At 42.7% G+C, this 17,951-nt stretch overlaps 1 protein-coding gene across 1 annotated transcript in view; it reads left to right on the forward strand.

The window, feature by feature from the left end:
- CTNNAL1 (catenin alpha like 1) overlaps positions 1 to 17,738 on the forward strand; it is a 180,996-nt gene extending 163,258 nt beyond the window's left edge. Inside the window, exons 15-19 of the mRNA XM_075271009.1 lie at positions 132 to 180; positions 394 to 450; positions 2,327 to 2,446; positions 3,719 to 3,802; positions 16,769 to 17,738. Of these exons, the coding sequence (XP_075127110.1) occupies positions 132 to 180; positions 394 to 450; positions 2,327 to 2,446; positions 3,719 to 3,802; positions 16,769 to 16,933 (475 nt within the window). The 3' untranslated portion in view covers positions 16,934 to 17,738. The remainder of the gene's footprint in view (positions 1 to 131; positions 181 to 393; positions 451 to 2,326; positions 2,447 to 3,718; positions 3,803 to 16,768) is intronic.
- The last annotated feature ends 213 nt before the right edge of the window (positions 17,739 to 17,951 follow it).

A 17,951-nucleotide genomic window follows, 5' to 3' on the forward strand; every position in this document is an offset into this window, starting at 1 on the left:
TTGCGTGATCGAGGAACAAACACACAAACATCCAAACTTTCACATTTATAATATTAGTGGGATATACACATTACTGTTTGAACAGGGTGACCAAGTTTTTTGTTTTTCATGGTTTGTTCTTTTCTCTACAGGGGTGAAGGGTTACTAAAAACTACCCAGGACTTATTTAATCAAGCAGAGGTAAGCTCTTTACATATCTGTGCCAAGGCTACTTTTAGATTCTGTTATATTTAATGGGAGAAATAGCTGTACATGGATAAAGGTGGCACTATAACCGGGGGAAATACAGAATGCATTTACCAATTTCACACAACCTCTGTAAGGTTCATCATGTACTTTCACGTTACAAAATATAAAAATATTAATGCTCTTCTTACTTGTCTTTTCTATTAGGTATTTGCAGGAGCAGGATTAAAACTTTCATCAATTCTTCATACTTTCTCTAATCAGGTAATGAAATTCCTGTGCACACCACTTCTACAAGTATACAGCCATAGCTCACTGATCCGAGGAGTAACCGGTAATTGGTATGGGGATACCTAGGCCATACCACTTACATTAAAACAAAATTTACATACCAAAAGTGGTATCTAAAATGTAATCTTTATTGAAACTTGTCGAAATTGTAAATAGGTACATCTGAGAAAACAGAATAAAATCATTAAATGATCTGGGCCACAAACACCAATGACCTATACCCCATGAGTAGTGTGTCCCAGTATGCCACAGACTAGAAGAACCTAGAGATAAATCCCTTTGTTCAAAAAGTGTCAAACCAGCCACTAGAATACCCAGTGGGAACAATAAAATTAACCTTTGCCACTACACATGGGGTCATCTAATACCAAAATGGCTAGTGTGTCTAGTAAACCATTTGTCTTAGCACACATGTGGAAGCAATTCTTGAGAGTTCAAGATCCTCCCATATGGGTAGCATGGTGTGAACAGTGACAACAACTATTAAGAGACCAACTTGAAATCTTAATGTTTACTAGCACATCTTATTTTGCTTCTGTAGATATACCATTAAGCCATTATGGTAGCAGACAGTCTTACCAATGTAGGAAGTATTTGACCCCATATGCAGAGGCAACTGTGGCACTAGTTTGTTATATTATTCCTGCTGAATATTGCAGTGTGTTTTGGGTCTTCCTGTGTACTTGTGAATGTATAGGACACTGTTAACACTGTGCTGTCTGTATTTTTTTGAACTCTGAATAATTGTCCCCATGTGTTTTCTAACACAAACTGATCTGCTTTAAGCTTGGCTATTTTAGTAATTATCCATTACAGTGCATTGGAAGTGTCTGTCATGTTCTCTGAGCACTGCTTGAGTGATATGTGTAAAGAATGGGGATGTGAGAGCATCACACATGCAGTGCTCGGAGAAGATCACAGAGACTTCCGGAGTGAACCATGGTGGATAATTATCATATCAATAAAAGCGGGCTAATTCAAAAACGGCTGGGAGGATTAATGAATAAAAGGTATGCCTGGAATAGTCTTTCTAAAGGCTATGCAAATATATGCTTAGTTAAAAATCACTAGAGCCAATGATAGATTTGCTTTAAGTATTCAGCTTAAATTTTAAGTATATCTTTTGTGCCAAAGATATGTATGCCCATCTGACAGATCAGTGTAGACTATACACCCTTCCCCAGTGCAGTGCACACCAGTTTTGGTGGAAACCCTTGTACGCTAGAATGCTTCTCCTATTTAGGTGGTGGTAAAACTGTTGGGGAACTTTAATAAATATGCCAATAATTTTGGGGGTTATTCTTTACAATGCGGTTCACTTTGGTGTAATTGCATTGAGTAATATCCCCCACATAATAGTGGCAGGACTTCAACCCTCCACAAACATGCTTCCTATAAAGCACAGATGTTACATTTTTTCCATCAGTACAGTGTTTGTTAAAATATCCTATCTTACTGTATTGAGTTTATTCACTTGACCTCTTGCCATTGCTGTTCTTCTTAAGCTTATGCTGCTGGCACGCTTCCTAAAGAGCTGGCACCATTTGTTTGACAAGAATCTTGTGTAGGGATGTTGTTGTAAGGGTTGTATCCCCTAAGATACTGCTCATCAAAATGTATTAAATGTTTTAAAATGCAACAACTCTATTGTTATAGCTTTATGTAACACTTTTGTATGTATCCTTTTCATTATGGATCCCATAAATATTACATTTTAGGCATTAAGGTGTAAGTGAAATGATTTCTCCCTATTGCTATGCTATACGATGGGTGAGATTTCCTGTATGACATTATTATTTTCTGCAGATAAATCACTGAAAAGAACATTGTATATTCTGTATCCTCACAGCTTGAAGATGATGACAAACCTTTACTCTTGCTGGAGATTGAGAAGCTTGTTCCACTGAGTCAGCAGCTTCAAATAACGGCAAGAACTCCTGTCCAGGGTAAAACTGCTACCTTCACTAAGGTACATGGTTAATATAATTATGTGATTTATAAGCCTGAGTAACTACCGAGCAGGTTGTTCCTTGCTTTGTACACACATAGACACTAAGTCTGTAATACAAATAGACGCAAGTCAGCACAAAGGTACAACACTATTGTGACAGTCCCAGAGCTCCCATAGAGCCTGCCACTCCATCAGAATGGGAAGAAGCAGGAGAACAACTATCTATCATGAAGTTATTCCCTATCCTATTAATATCATGGCTTCAAAACTTTGTACAACAACTCTAAGACCGTGTATTATCCTGGTGTGTTGAGTTTATCTTGTGTCTTTGGGGATTGTTTATATCATTCTGTGAAGACAAGTTGATGCTATTTAAGAGTAGATGCCACCAATAAAAGTTGCTACTATTCAGGAAACCCTCATGCTGAGAGATTTAGTATAAATGGGTTAAAGATCTCACTATGATGGAGCTGCCAGTGTTTAGAGATCCATAGTTGTGATATAACAGATTATGCCAGAAAAAGCTATCTCTAGTTTCTAAGAAAATATTTTACCACCTCAGAATATTTTTTTTGGCAAATGTAGAAGCTTCCTTACAAGTTATTGCCATTAAAGTGATACTGATTTTCCTGCTGACAGAATTCCTTTAAGTTATACCTCTAGTAGTACTAATTCTTCAAGTATAGTCCAAGTTGAAGGGATTCTCCAGGATAAATTGATGATTGCATACTGTACCAAAATTCTGTATTTACCTAGCTCACTGGGGCACATTTTCTGGTGACGTTCTGTTTCTAGAAAGGTAAGAAACAGAACGTCACCAATATTATCCACCCCATCATACTTACCTGTCTTACGGCTCAGATCTTCTGGACAAGGAACCTCACTTCATCTGGACGGCTGGCATGCCTGTGCAATAGAGCTGTCAGAGGCTCCTTGCCTGTGATAAAAAAAATGTTTTAATAAAACGTGATCAAAGCTATAGACAATCCCCAAAGTGGTATAACTAAAAAGTACACCTGGCCCTGCAAAAAAAATACACCCTATGCATATGGCGACTTTACAAAAAATTTTATTTTTATTTTTTGCAATGTTTTCGATTTTTGGGGTTAAAATGTAAATAAAACCATATAAATTTGGTCATTCGGGCTGCAGAGTGAACACTGTAAAAATGTAAGAAAGTTTCCCACAAAACTGGAGATATTCTTTAATATATCTGCAGCCAATGATCTTTTTTTTTTTTCTTTTGGATGAGTGAATGATATCTTTGTTGGAATTTTGTTTATTACATAGGTTGACACCTGTATTCAGAAATCAAAGGCAATAATGATGATCGTAGCTCAGGTTCTTCCAATTTGCTGCAGGTTACTAAGAAAGGTAAGTAGTTAATACACATCTTAAAGGAAACCTATTTATTTTTTTTAATTTTGCAAACATGGATCTATCTCTTTCTCAATACTACTCTTGAGGGCAGCCTGAGACATATGAATAGAAAGATATATAGGTTGATACATAGTGAAATGGTTGTTTTTCCATTTACACCTTTCATGGATTGATAGAACAGCAGCATGTAAATGTATGCATTATAAAAACGAATACTTAAAAAACAGAGGTGTACGTTCTATGTAGGAAGACGAAATGGCTGCTATGGAGCCTGTGCTCAATGGAGGACCTGGCCCCAACTCCTTACCCAGCTTCCAGGCAGAATGAAATTGTTTTCCATCAGCTGCCACTAGTTGGAGCTCACTACATAGAAATCTATAGGAGCGGAAAACAACTATAAGGCTGATCTTACATGTACGGTCCGCAAGTTGCTGATTAGCAACACTAGTTGCTGATCGGCAACATAGACTCCACAGATGTTCGTGTCCTGCTGCACTTGCCCATAGAGTTCTAAATTGTGGACCACAGTTGTGGCCCGGCCACACCACGGATAAAATATCCGGTGGTGTAAGAGGCCACATTGAATATAATGTGTCCGCAATTGAAAACCATCAATTGCGGACTATTTGCGGACTTACATTACGGCCGTGTAAGACCAGCCTGAGAGGCCACATTAAATATAATGTGTCCGAAAATGGTCCGCAATTGAAAACCCTCATTTGCATTACAGTCATGTAAGACCAGCCTAAGGCATCAGTAAAAATTTCTACGTTCTGTGCTCCCCCTAGTGGTGGATGCAAGAAACCAGTTCTTTTCAGTTAAGAATTTTAAGATAACTGGGACATTGTATTTAGGTCACTTTTCTGCCATAAATACATCTTGAGATTGGTTCACTTTCTGAATTTAGTTTTAAAGGGGTTGTCCCATCTCAAGGATCTTATCTATACTGCTAGTTTCTATGGATTTTAAGACTTTTCCTAAATACATTGCTTAACCAAAACTGCTTTGTTTGGCAGCTATCTGAGATTATTCACTTCATTGTTTACACTGTGTTTCCATAACCACAGACCTGGGGTTGGTCTTATCTCTCCACCCATGACAAGTGACGTAGCTCCCTGCTCTCAGATGGGGGAGCTGAGTGCTCGGTGCTTGTATTTCTGAGCTGTTTATCTTCAGCTCTTCCAGTTATCAGTCGGCTAACTGAATTTTGCTCATAAAGGCTGAGATAGGGAGTCCATTAAACAGAGACCTAAAAGCGAGTATATTGTAAGCTGACTCTTGGTTCTGTAGCATGTAAGTTTGGAATTCTCAACACCTATCAAATCCAGCCCTGCTACATCAGCTTCATATTGTGCATCTTCCAGTCATACTGTGCTATTTTATTTACAACCGTCCCTTATTACTGACTGCAAACATGTACTGCTATGAAGAGAGATAGCAGAGCTGGCTTTGTCTGTGAGATAGCAAGTGAAACCCCGCCCACCAATTTACTGAGAAAACCAGGAAGTGAACAGAACATACAGCCTGCAAAGTGGTGAACAAGCGAATTGGGAATACCCCTTTAACGCCCTGAAGCCATTATTGACATATTCATCGGGTATCCATTGTTTTTATCAAAGGGACTACAATAAAATAACATGTAATCTTTGCCTATGAACTTATTTTATAGAAACAGTGCCTATTTAAGCAACTTTCTAAATGGGCATCACTAAAGTACCCAACTATGTTATAGTAAAAGGCACTCCTGTAAAAGGAGTACCACTGAAATCCTTTTCACATGCATCTCCTTTGATAGCCTGTCTTTTCATAGAATAGTACAGTGAAAAGTCAGTGACAGATTTGGCAGATAGGAGGAGGAGGTTATACAAAACTAAGCCAGCATTCACTATAACAATGTAGAATGAAAGGGGAACAGCCATTGTAGAGTCTTCAGGGTTTGGGAATGATCACATAGGCTAAAGTGGAGTAAGGGAGAGGAGTACAGATGGTAGGGTTCAGCAGGGGAAGCCTGTTTATCACAGGGTAGAAAGGGAGGACAGCACACATAGCAGTGTCTGCAGACAGAAAAGCATTTTCCTGTAAAAATAGTAATAAAAACTGATCAAAAAGGAATTTATACCTAACATTAATACCAATAAAAATTACAAATTGCCCAATCGCCCAAGGCCCCAGCACTTGCAGGGGCCCCCTGGCGGTGGGATGCTTTCCTTATTAATATAGGGAAAGTATATGTTGGAAGGACTCCATGTGTAGCTGCTGCATCATACGAAGCAGCCCCCCCTACCCACACACCCTCTCTGGCTGCCCTCTGCCCACCAATGAGAGGGGTGAGGAGAGCCCAGAAGGTGGGGTTTATCACTATACAGAAGATGAACCCTGCCAAGATCCTGCAATTACATCCTGCACAGAAGAGAGAGAGCAGAAAAGAGCTCAGCAAAGTGAAAGTAAAAAAACAGGTACATGCTGGGGTTATGAAGATACTTAATTATTACCTCCGTGTCTCTCACATATCAGTAACTCTTATGTGAAGTACACAGGGGTTAATGTGAGGGACATGATGGGGTTAACTGCTATTACTATGAGGCACATGGAGTTACTAAACTGCACATGACCATATTTTTTTATCCTCAATTGTGGATAAAAGTTTGGACTTATATATTTCTATGGTCCCGTACATACGGCCGTTTCTTTTGCAGTTGTGTGTCTGGGCCAAATTGAAGAACTGAAAATTATGGAGCAGGTCCGATATCTGTCCTATACCTAGACCTTTCATGTCCTCAGAGATAGGTGGTATTATATGCAACTAGAAAGATCCAGTGCACTGAATTCACTGAACTGCCAGCTTTCATGGTATGTGCCCTTGGTGATGGAGATATTGGTGCTATTAATTTCGTTAGAGATACCTCTCCACTGGCAGAAGAGCGGGTCTTATAGCTCAGCGTCATTCCTGGGCTGTGAGGATCTCCCTCCTGACTGTATTCTTCCATAGCCTTGTACTGTCAGAGGAGAGTTTTCTACCGCCCAATGATGCCGCTAGGTTGGAAGGTTCACCTTTCCAACAGTGGAAAGATATCGGTGCCGAAACTAACTGCACCCATGTCAACATCACTGCAAATACCGGCAAAGCTGACTGCACTGAATTCAGTTGGCTTTCTAGCAGTATATAATACCGCACATCTCTGAGGAAACGAAAGGTTCTCTTTAAATATACGTCATGTGCATCAGTTCTCTGGTTGTCCAGGACCATTGTCCAACTTGTAGAGGTGCAGTGTAGTACATGGCTCCTAGGAAGAACCTACTTACTGCAGCTTACTATTACAGTGCAGGGCAGGAAGAGGTTAATTGCTGGCTGACATTATGAGGGGGCATCTGCAAATAAAAGGGAGCTGGTTATGTTCTTCATATAGGGAATGGAGGAAACTGATAGTCGTGAAGTGTTTGGTGATGAGGGGAACATTATACAGTAAAAACAACTATTTGTGGATTTTATTATGAGGGCAGAGGAGAATCTGGCAGTAAGTGGCTAATGTGACAGTATTTAGTCCTGGTATAGCGGTCAGCAGGTGGCATGACAGTATTTAGTCCTGGTATAGCTGTCAGTGGATGACGTGACAGTATTTAGTCCTGGTATAGTGCTCAGTTGCTGACATGACAGTATTTTGTCCTGGTATAGCAGTCAGTGGGTGACGTGACAGTATTTTGTCCTAGTATAGCGGTCAGTGGGTGATGTGACAGTATTTTGTCCTGGTATAGCGGTCAGCGGGTGATGTGACAGTATTTAGTCCTGGTATAGTGGTCAGCGGGTAACGTGACAGTATTTAGTCCTGGTATAGCTGTCAGTGAGTGATGTGACAGTATTTAGTCCTGACAAACACAAAATTTAGGGCAAAGATTGGCAGAACTATATGAATACAAACTGTGCTTAAAAAAGCGCACTGCCACACAGATATATATCAAAAATATTACACTTTATTAAATTTGATAAGCTTAAAAATATATAGAAGAGTAATACAGGGGATAGTACAAACCATGAAATACATGGAGGTTATGCTGTAGTATTCTATGAAAACCTGTGAATGTCACTCTGGTTATTTGTATATAGTAGATATGATGCAGTATAAAACAAAGTTATATCAATTCAACATAATCACGATTAGAGTGCACATGCAAGAACAGGGTTTAGCATAATGTTAAGAGTGTTACATTACCTATAATAGGACCTCCATGTAAATAACGCGCCCCGACGCGCGTTTCGCCACTATGTGGCTTTGTCAGGGGGAAAATTGCAAATTAACATTATGCTAAACCCTGTTCTTGCATGTGCACTCTAATCGTGATTATGTTGAATTGATATAACTTTGTTTTATACTGCACCATATCTACTATATACAAATAACCAGAGTGACATTCACAGGTTTTCATAGAATACTACAGCATAACCTCCATGTATTTCATGGTTTGTACTATCCCCTGTATTACTCTTCTATATATTTTTAAGCTTATCAAATTTAATAAAGTGTAATATTTTTGATATACATCTGTGTGGCAGTGCGCTTTTTTAAGCACAGTTTGTAAGTATTTAGTCCTGGTATAGCTGTCAGTGGGTAACGTGACAGTATTGAGTCCTGGTATAGCTGTCAGTGGGTGATGTGACAGTATTTAGTCCTGGTATAGCGGTCCTATTTGACAACTCTGTATGTATATAAATATTCTTTTAGTGTGGGGAAGGGCATATGCCTTGTTGCTTTTGTACCTGGTCTTTAAAGATAAGGCGCAGAAGCAACTAGTTTGCCAAGGCAAAAAAAAAACTTACAAATTTACAGACAACCACTTAAAAGACATTAAGAGCTAGTTCACATGGGGTTCCGCATGAACACATTCCGTTGCAGCTTTCCGCTCTTGATTAGGCCCAAATTGAAAGGTCCTAGTCCGGAGGCTGCTGTCGCAAGGTGGACACCGCAACTGAATTAGCCATGGAATCCACCTGAAGAAGGGGCAGCTTGCTTCTTTTTTCCACTAGCGGGAACAAACCGCTAGCGGAACAAAAGAATGCTAGCAGTCTACATAAACCTCAATTGTGAGGGGGCGTATTCCGTGTCAAAATCCGCCCCTCTTGCCCCATGTGAACTAGCCCTAAGAACACCCTTGTAAGTACCTATGTGCACTGCGGCAAGTAATTTTTATTGAAAGTTTTTCATAAATTTTAACAAACAAGAACAAAAGGAAAAGTCAGATTGTAATACTGCAAGGTGAGGCAAAAAAACAGACAATGATAAAACAACCGAGAAATACTTAGTGGGGGAGGGAGGGAGAAGGGAAGGGAAATGGAAGAAAGGGAACAGGAGGAGTCACAAACCATGCAAAACACAGTAGGCATCCCAAGGCGACCATACTGCCTGGAAAGCATCCAATGTGTCATTCAGGGAGGCAGTGAGGTGTTCTAAGCTGCGTACATCCTTCAGTCGGGCAATAAGATCGGGGCCTGTGGGGGGGAGGAACATCTCCAGTGGAGAGCTATGACTGTCTTAGCAGCCGTACACATATATAGGAACAATTTTGAAGTCTGCTTACCCAGGTGATTTGGCGGGAGGTTAAGTAAGTATTACAAGTGGATCAAGGTCGACTCCCTCAATAAAGAGAGCGTCCGATAGAGACTTAACTTCCAGCCAAAAAGGGCGAATGAGAGAGCAGTCCCAGAAAATGTGGTAAAGCAAGCCCATTTCAGCTTGACAGCGCCAGCACTGGTAAGGTAAGCTAGGATTGAGGGAGTGAAGTAATGCAGGAGTATGATACCAATGCATGAGTATTTTATACTGGGTCTCGCTAAATGTTATACAGGTAGAAGATTTAGCTGCACGAGACCATATTATCTGCCACTGGCCGGACGAGCTCTGCCTTCCCAATGCCTCAGATCACTTGGTCATATATTTATGGGAGATCGGGGAACTCCCCTCAGGAGAGGAGGGAAGCCTATAAATGGAAGATATCAATCCAACTGTGGATGTACCTGCTCGACATAACCTTTCAAAGGTGGAGGGCGGGGAAAATCTGAGAGCCAAATTGAGAGATCATAAAGTGAGCTATCTGCTGGTAATGAAGCCATTCTGAGGAGGATAAGTGTAGTTCCGAGGTAAAGTAGGCAAAGGGCCTGAGCTCCAAAGTCAATGGATCAACTAAATCAGCAAATCAGAAAAGCCCCAAGCGGCTCCATGGCCGAACTATCGCTGCCGTTAGTGCAGCAGGGAAGAGTGAGTTATACAGAAAAGAAACCATGGAGGAGGAAGGGGAAGAAAAAAAGTTTAGAGCAGGTAAGCCAAATCGCGCATGTGAATTGAATAGGGCCTAAGAGGGGAGCCGAGGGAAGGGGGAGTGGGACCACAAAAAGGCATTTGATGAGTCTGAGCCAGCCAGAGCTTCTCAATCTCAGCCCATTTCGTATAGGCTTGGGAAGCAGCCCAGAATGGGATACAACACAGGTGAGCAGCCCAATAATAATGCAGGAGATGTGGAAGCGCCAACCCCCCCTCCCCTTTACCAGATAACATCACTGAACGGGGGATACGATGGTATTTACCATTCCAGATAAACTGGAAAATGGATTTCTGGAGCGCTCGCAACTCCGAGCGCGGGACAGGAATCGGAAGGGTTTCAAAAATCTACAATAGTTTAGGAAGGAGGGTCATTTTGAACGCCGTAATGCGACTGATAAGGGAAAGGGGTAGGGAACGCCATTTATCAAGTAGGGTACGTAAGTCACTAAACAGACGGGGATAGTTGGCCAAGTAAAGGGAAGAGTAGGAGGGTGAAAGCTGAATCCCCAAATAACGAAGGGAATGGGTGCGCCATTGGAAGTCAAAGTTGGATTTAAGCAGTTGCAGGGTCCCATCAGGTACATTTATAGGGAGGGCTTCCGTTTTAGTGGGGTTAACCTTGTAGCCTGAGAGCACCCCATAAGAGTTCAATGCACGGAGGAGAACAGGGAGGGACACGTGGGGGCTGGTGAGAGTCAAAAGGACATAATCTGCAAAGAGACTAATTTTAAAGGCCCTATCCTTAACCATAACACCAGATATATATCGGTGTTGGAGCGAATCGGAGATGCTAAAGGCTCCCTACATAGTGCGAAAATGAGCGGGGACAAGGGGCATCCCTGGCAAGTCCCATTGCGGATATCAAATGGGCAAGAGATCGAATTGGGGAGTTTCACCACTGCCAGAGGGGGCAGAATATAGCGTGCCAACTGCTGTGAGGAACGCCCCTGAGAACCCAAACCTCCTGAGGGTGGCAGTCATAAACGACCAGTCCAAACGGTCAAATGCTTTTTCCACATCCAGCCACAGGAGGAGGGTAGGGATGTCAGAATGGTTGACTGCATCTATCAGATCCACAGCCCTTCTAGTGTTGTCTCCCCCCTGACGACAGGGGACGAAACCCACTTGGTCCTTATGGATGAAAGAGGGGAGCCAAGCATTGAGTCGATTAGCAGGGATTTTCGTGAAGAGTTTTAAGTCAGTGTTAAGGAGAGCAATTGGATGATAATTACAGCAATCTTCATGATCCTTATTAGGTTTGGGGACTAGGGTAATATGGGAATGTAGCATGGACCGGGGGATGGGAGCTCTGTTTAGAAAGGAAATAAAAAGACGACAGGTGAGGGAGGAGGTCAGAACTGAACATTTTATAGTACAGATATGTAAACCCGTCAGGGCCCGGGGCTTTGCCATTCGGCAAACTTTTGAGAGTATCATATACTTTGTCCTCGGAAATAGGGGCGTTTAGGGAGGCAGCTGCAGTGGGCGGGAGTTTGGGAAGGGGGTAAACGTCAAGGTACTCGTGAAGAGCTGTGTCACGAGAAGTGGGGTCAGGACCTAGGCGGGAGGGAAGATTATATAGTTTAGAGTAGTAGTCCCGGAACAGGGCGATAGAGTCAGGATGATGGTGAAGGGTGCCACGAGGGTCACGGACCGCGTGGGGAACAGAGGAAACCTGATGGTCATGCAAAGTTTTAGCTAGAAGGGTATGAGCCTTATTGCCCCTCTCGTAGTATCTCTGGCGAGTATAGAGGAGGAGGCGCTGCACGTTATGGGTGGCTAGGTCGTGAAGATCCGCTCTGGCCGCTACCAACCGATGGAGGACGGATATTGATGGGGACATAGCTAATCGAGCAGAAAGAGACCGCAGAGAGGGCCTGAATCTGAGATCGCAACTCCAATTCTCTGGGTTTCCTGTCTCTTTTCTGACGAGTTGCTATAGCTATGCAGTGTTCGCGCATAAAGGCTTTATGGGCCTCCCACAGGGTAGAAACAGAGTCAGTATTATGGGTAAAGTAATCTTGGAGCTGGGTATGTAGGGCGTCACGGGAGGCCACAGAGTGCAAAAGAGACTCATTCAGTTGCCAATGACAACGTCTAGTAGAAGCAGGGGAAAGTGACACGGTGACAGGAGCATAGTCGAACCACGAAATGGGACCTATGTCTGCATCTGTAAGAAGTCTAAGAGTCAAGGTGTTGCCAAAAAAAATAGTCGATCCTAGTGTGAGTTTCATGGGGATGGGAGTAAAAAGTAAAGGACTGAGCTGTGGGATTATTTACACGCCAAAGGTCAAAGAGTGAATGAGAACGGATCAGATGGCGGAATTCCCTGGCCAAGCGAAGCTGCGGGGGGCTAGGGGCAGAACCAGACATTGTCAGCTTATCTGAGTGCTCTGAAAAAACCAGGTTGAAATCACCACCTAACAACAGGGCCGAGCCAGAGATAGTGCATAGGCACCGAAGCACCCGTTTAAGGAAGGGAAGCTGGGAGGAGTTGGGGGCGTACACATTGCAAAGGACAACAGGTTGTTCTTGAAGAAGGCCTTCTAAAATGACATACTGCCCATCTGGGTCTAAGTGAGAAGCGGAGATTGAAATGCGGGCAAGAGCTGGAAAGCAAAATCGCAACCCCTCCCTTCCTACGGTTATTAAAGGCGGAGTAAGCGTAGGCCGAAATAGGGGCGGGCAAAGTTGAAATTACCTGAACTATCGAAGCGAGTCTCCTGGAGAAAGACTACGTCTGCTCTTAGTGAGCGTAACTCGCGGAGCAACAGGTGCCTCTTAGAGTTGGAGCCCAGGGCCCTTTACGTTCAGAGTGATACACTTAGCCACAGTGGGGGGGTACCAGCAGATGTCACAGAAAAAACAAAAAGGCAGACCTCACCCAGACCAAGAGAGAGCAGGGCAGTCAGGGGGTGCTTCCGGTGTGCACGGGAAAGATGAGAACCTGGAAATAGGAGGGAGTGAAGGGGAGCAGGAGAGTGAGGGAAACAAAGAAACAACTATTAAACAATGCAAAAAAGTGGAACAATGTCATGAACAGGACTACATCTCCTGGCCTGGGGCAAGAAGCATACCATAGAATCAATAGGAATAACAAAACCAATAGGCCCTTCAGGAGGGATCCACAACTGGTAAAAGCCCCCAATAGTAGTAGGGTGACAATTCTGCATACGGGGACATAGAAGGGGTAGCCCAATGTCCAGTTCCTGGCCCCAAGTATGTGCTGGTGAGGTGGAGATCTGCTGTGCACAAGCTACCAGAGAGGGGGAGCAGCCATACCTGGAACAGCAACTGTGGAAGGTGAAGGGTCAGGTGCAGGAGTGTTCACATCCAGGGAGGGAGGAATTGTAGGCCTTGCTGAAGAAGGAGGTGGTCCAGGGGGGTCAGAGGCTGCAGTCTTTCCATAGTGTGGAAGTGCTGGGGAGGCACGAGGGGAGAGTGCCATTTTGAGGCCTAAGGTCTCTGCAGTATCCAAAGCCACGTCGGGGCTGGTTGGTGCTGAGGGGGAGGGAGTGGCTGCCAGAGGCGAGCAAGCCTTGGCCCCTCTCCCCTTCCCCCTTCCTTGCCCAAACTACTGCCAGTTAGGGGCCTAGTGTCATCATGAGGGAAAAGTATAGGCACATGTTGCGAGAGTACCTGGTCAACCACAGTCCTGTCCTCTCCGATCCCTCTGCGAATTACACTTATTGGGTGTAGAAGTTGGACCTGTGGCCCTTGGGTTGAGCTTACATAGCATGATAATTAATGTGTATCCCGGGGCCACACTGTGGCTCAGTGGTTAGCACTGCAGCCTTGCAGCGCTGGAGTCCTGGTGTTCAAATCCCGCTAAGGGCAAAAAACCATTTGCAAGGAGTTTGTATGTTATCCCCGTATTTGCATGGATTTCCATCCCATATTAAAAAAAGACATACTGACAGGAAAAAATGTACATTGGGAGCTCTATGTGGGGCTCACAATCTACATAAAGAAAAAAAATTATTAATGTGTATATCACTAATTGTTGGGTACACACCCTTAAAACCTGGATTAAGCGTATATAGCCTAACAATTGCTGTGTATCCCAGTTAGGTTTTATGGGTACACACCGTTGAAAGCTGGGTTTTGCATACATAGCCTGACTATTGCTGTGTGTCCCACTTTATCGTTTGTGGGTTACACTGTGGCAGGCTGTGTTGGTTGTATATGGCCTGACAATTGGTGTGTATCCCAGTTAGGTTTTGTGGGTACACACTGTGGAATGCTGGGTTTAGCGTACATAAGCTGACTATTGCTGTGTGCCCCACTTTTGCATTTGTGGGTACACACCGTGGCAGGCTGTGTTGAGCGTACACTATGTGATCAAAAGTATCCAGACACCTGGCTGAAAATGACTTACAAGTTCGTGGCACCCTCCATCGATAATAGAGGGGGCTTGCACCCCTTGTTGTTTTGCATGGCACTATCACAGCACAGGCCTACACTGATGTTTTAAACACCTTCTTGCTTCCCACTGTTGAAGAGCAGTTCGGGGATGGCGATTGCATCTTTCAACACAATCGAGCACCTGTTCATACTGCACAACCTGTGGCGGAGTGGTTACACAACAATTACATCTCTGTAATGGACTGGCCTGCACAGAGTCCTGACTTGAATCCTATAGAACACCGTTGGGATGTTTTGGAACGCCAACTTCGTGCCAGGCCTCACCGACCTATATCGATACCTCTCCTCAGTGCAGCACTCCATGAAGAATGGGCTGCCATTCCCCAAGAAACCTTCCATCACCTGATTGAACGTATGCCTGCGAGAGTGGAAGCTGTCATCAAGGCTAAGGGTGGGACAACACCATATTGAATTCCAGCATTACCGATGGAGGGCGCCACGAACTTGTAAGTCATTTTCAGCCAGGTGTCTGGATACTTTTGATCACATAGTGTAATATGGCCTGGCAATTGGTGTGTATCCCAGTTAGGTTTTGTGGGTACGCACTGTGGAATGCTGGGTTTAGCGTACATAGCCTGACAATTAATGTGTATCCCACTTAGTGTTGGTGGGGTACACACTGTTACAACCTGGATTAAGCGTATATAGTGTATATGGACTGAGAATTTGTGTATACCCCTTAGTTTCGGGGGAGGGGGGACACTGTTGAAACCTGGATTAAGCATGTATCCCACTTAGTATAATCCCCACCGCGGAAAGCTGGGTTGCACGGATACAGCCTGGCTTAATTGCTGTGAATCCCACTTTGGCGTTTGTGGGTAGACACTTTGCCAAGCTTGTTTGAGCTTCTCCCTTTAGTGTAGCTCTTAAAAGAGCTGTTGTGTTTCTTCTTCTTTGCTATTCCTCCCTAGCAGAATCTAAAAGCTATCTAGCCCTCAGCAGATGTCTGACCCTAAGTGAAAGCCGAGAGTGTATCCAAGATGACCGCCGCTGTTCTTATGAATCAGAGGTCACATGTCCTCGGCAGCCAATGGCTTTTTTCTATTGTTTTTTTCAATGCCTCCGCTTTCTTAGTTCCTGTCCCACCTCTCCTGCGCTGTTATTGGTGCAGAAAGAGTGCCAGGGAAGGTGGGAGGAGAATCGAATTTTAAGTGCATTTGCCACGCGGTGTTCGTATCGAATCAAACATGGCGAACAGCGTGATGTCCGATCGGACATATACTCGATAGAACGCTGTTCGCTCATTTCTAGTCTCTAATTTTTTCTGACATGTTATATATGTAAATATGGCGGACCAAGACATCTTCCTCTATGCTCAGCCTACCATCTTAAAAAACGTTGGGCATAGTTTCAGAATCAACCCTATTAGTAAATATTGAAAACCAGATTTCATCATGTTCATGGTGCCAGGAAAACCTTCAGGAACTGATAATGTGGGAGTGTAGAACTAGTAACATTGGTATGGGAAAATTGAAAGGATGTGATGGCATATAGCTAGGATATTCCATCATATTCTATTAATAAGAAAAGCAAAAATCTGAAGTGAAATAAGAATACTTCCTTTTATAGATTCTTGCACTTTATGGTAGATTGGATTTTGTCATCAAAAAACCTGAATATGACCTTTCTTACTCTTGCTGAAAATGATTGTACAAAAATAAGCAAGTCTGTCTTCTATACACTGCAGAACACAGCCCTCCCTGCTGTGGATTATGCATGGCCTCTGGTGCCCTGTGGCTCTCTCCATCTGCGAGCATCACAGTGTAATGCTGCCACCTGGTGGAGCACTAGTTGTCTTCCGTATAGAGAGTTTCTATTTTTATTTATTGAAAATATATAAATAATAATGGCTGTAGATTTACATTATAATGTATCAACCTGCAGGAATCCACACCTCCAATAAACCCTCCGACTGTCTGGGAACATTGTCAGGTCATTGCGACAGGTTACCAACTTTTATTTAAGGCCCTTTTTTTTTTTTTTTTTTAAGTCAGAAAATGAATACTTTTAATTAAACACTATACATATGTAACACAATGGTTTACACCCATAGCAAAGCATATTAAGACAACTGCTTTGAAGTTGTAATACTTTACATTACGATCATCACAGAGAAGGAGGTTTCATGGCCTTTATTCTGAGAAATGGAGTGTTTACAAGTCATGTCACAGTGCCGCCTGTACGTTTGGTAGTTTATTTCATTATATATTCTCTTATTTTGCAGTGTAAAGCGGGGAATGGATGTTACCGCCCCCCAGGAACCTGGAAAGAAAACCGGATACAGAATGTGTCAAATGAAGATGGTCTAGAAGGAAAACCAGTAGAAACCTTTGCAGTCAAGTCTTTGGAACACCATGTAGCAAACCTGACATTTCTCGAAAGTAAATAGCACTGTAGCGCTCCTGCATGAGAGAAAAGATCTTGACTATTGAGCTTCACATGATGTTTATTTTTGCGTTCTTCTCCACATTTTATCTTTACCATTGTATTTTCTCCACGTTTGCTATGTTATGTCAGATGTCTTTACTAGATGTGAATGCATTTTCTTCCTCACCAGTCACACTGTTTAATGGTTATCAAAAGTTTTGTTGTGAATGTCTTAATGGAAACCTAAACCCAAAGATGCTGCTATGGTTTGTATACATGTAATATAAAGAGATCCTGATTTCGGTTTGCTGTGTTACAGATTTGCCATCATCATGCTGGTTTGCTTTTTTCAAATTGTATTGTGTTTACCTGTATCAGGGCAATGTTTTGTGGTCTGAAGTACCGATCAGCTCCTGTATTCATGGCTGACGTTCACAACCAAGAATAAACAGCACACTGTAAGCACCTGCACCTCTGTCCCTTCACACTTGTAATTGTAAATTTGCTGCTGAAATACTTAAAATTTATTGAAGAACTATTTTCTGAGCTAGGTTTGCTACACGTTGTTCTTGGATTTGATGATGGTCCTGTAGTTAGCTGCTGGAGATGGCAACTAGGTGGAACATGCTGAAGGTCTCCCTGGGTTTGGTGTCAATCTCATAGACTTCTAAAGCTCACCCTTCCTCTTAAATCCTAGGGTTTGAAATGCATGATAAAGAAATCTTTTCTCAGAATGTATACCATATTTAAGTTTCATGAAAATGTAGTTTTTTTACATTAACAATTACAATGTAAGATTCTATTTTTAAAATAAAATCCTAATGAATCTTGCGTGTTCAGTATTTGACTTCATATGTATAAAGAATATGGCAAAATGTCAGTCAAGAACTGGAAGAGTGCTACAGCCCTACTAAACTTAGCCTATAATCACAAGAGTTTCTCGGTGAAAAAGCAGGACATGACCTATTTTTTCAGAAACGCAAATTCACCCATTGCTGCGAGTTGATCCATGACAAAAAAAGGGATTCTGCAAGAGATGT

The sequence above is a fragment of the Leptodactylus fuscus genome, chromosome 4, assembly GCF_031893055.1.
Source record: "Leptodactylus fuscus isolate aLepFus1 chromosome 4, aLepFus1.hap2, whole genome shotgun sequence".
Classification (NCBI taxonomy): Eukaryota; Metazoa; Chordata; class Amphibia; order Anura; family Leptodactylidae; genus Leptodactylus; species Leptodactylus fuscus.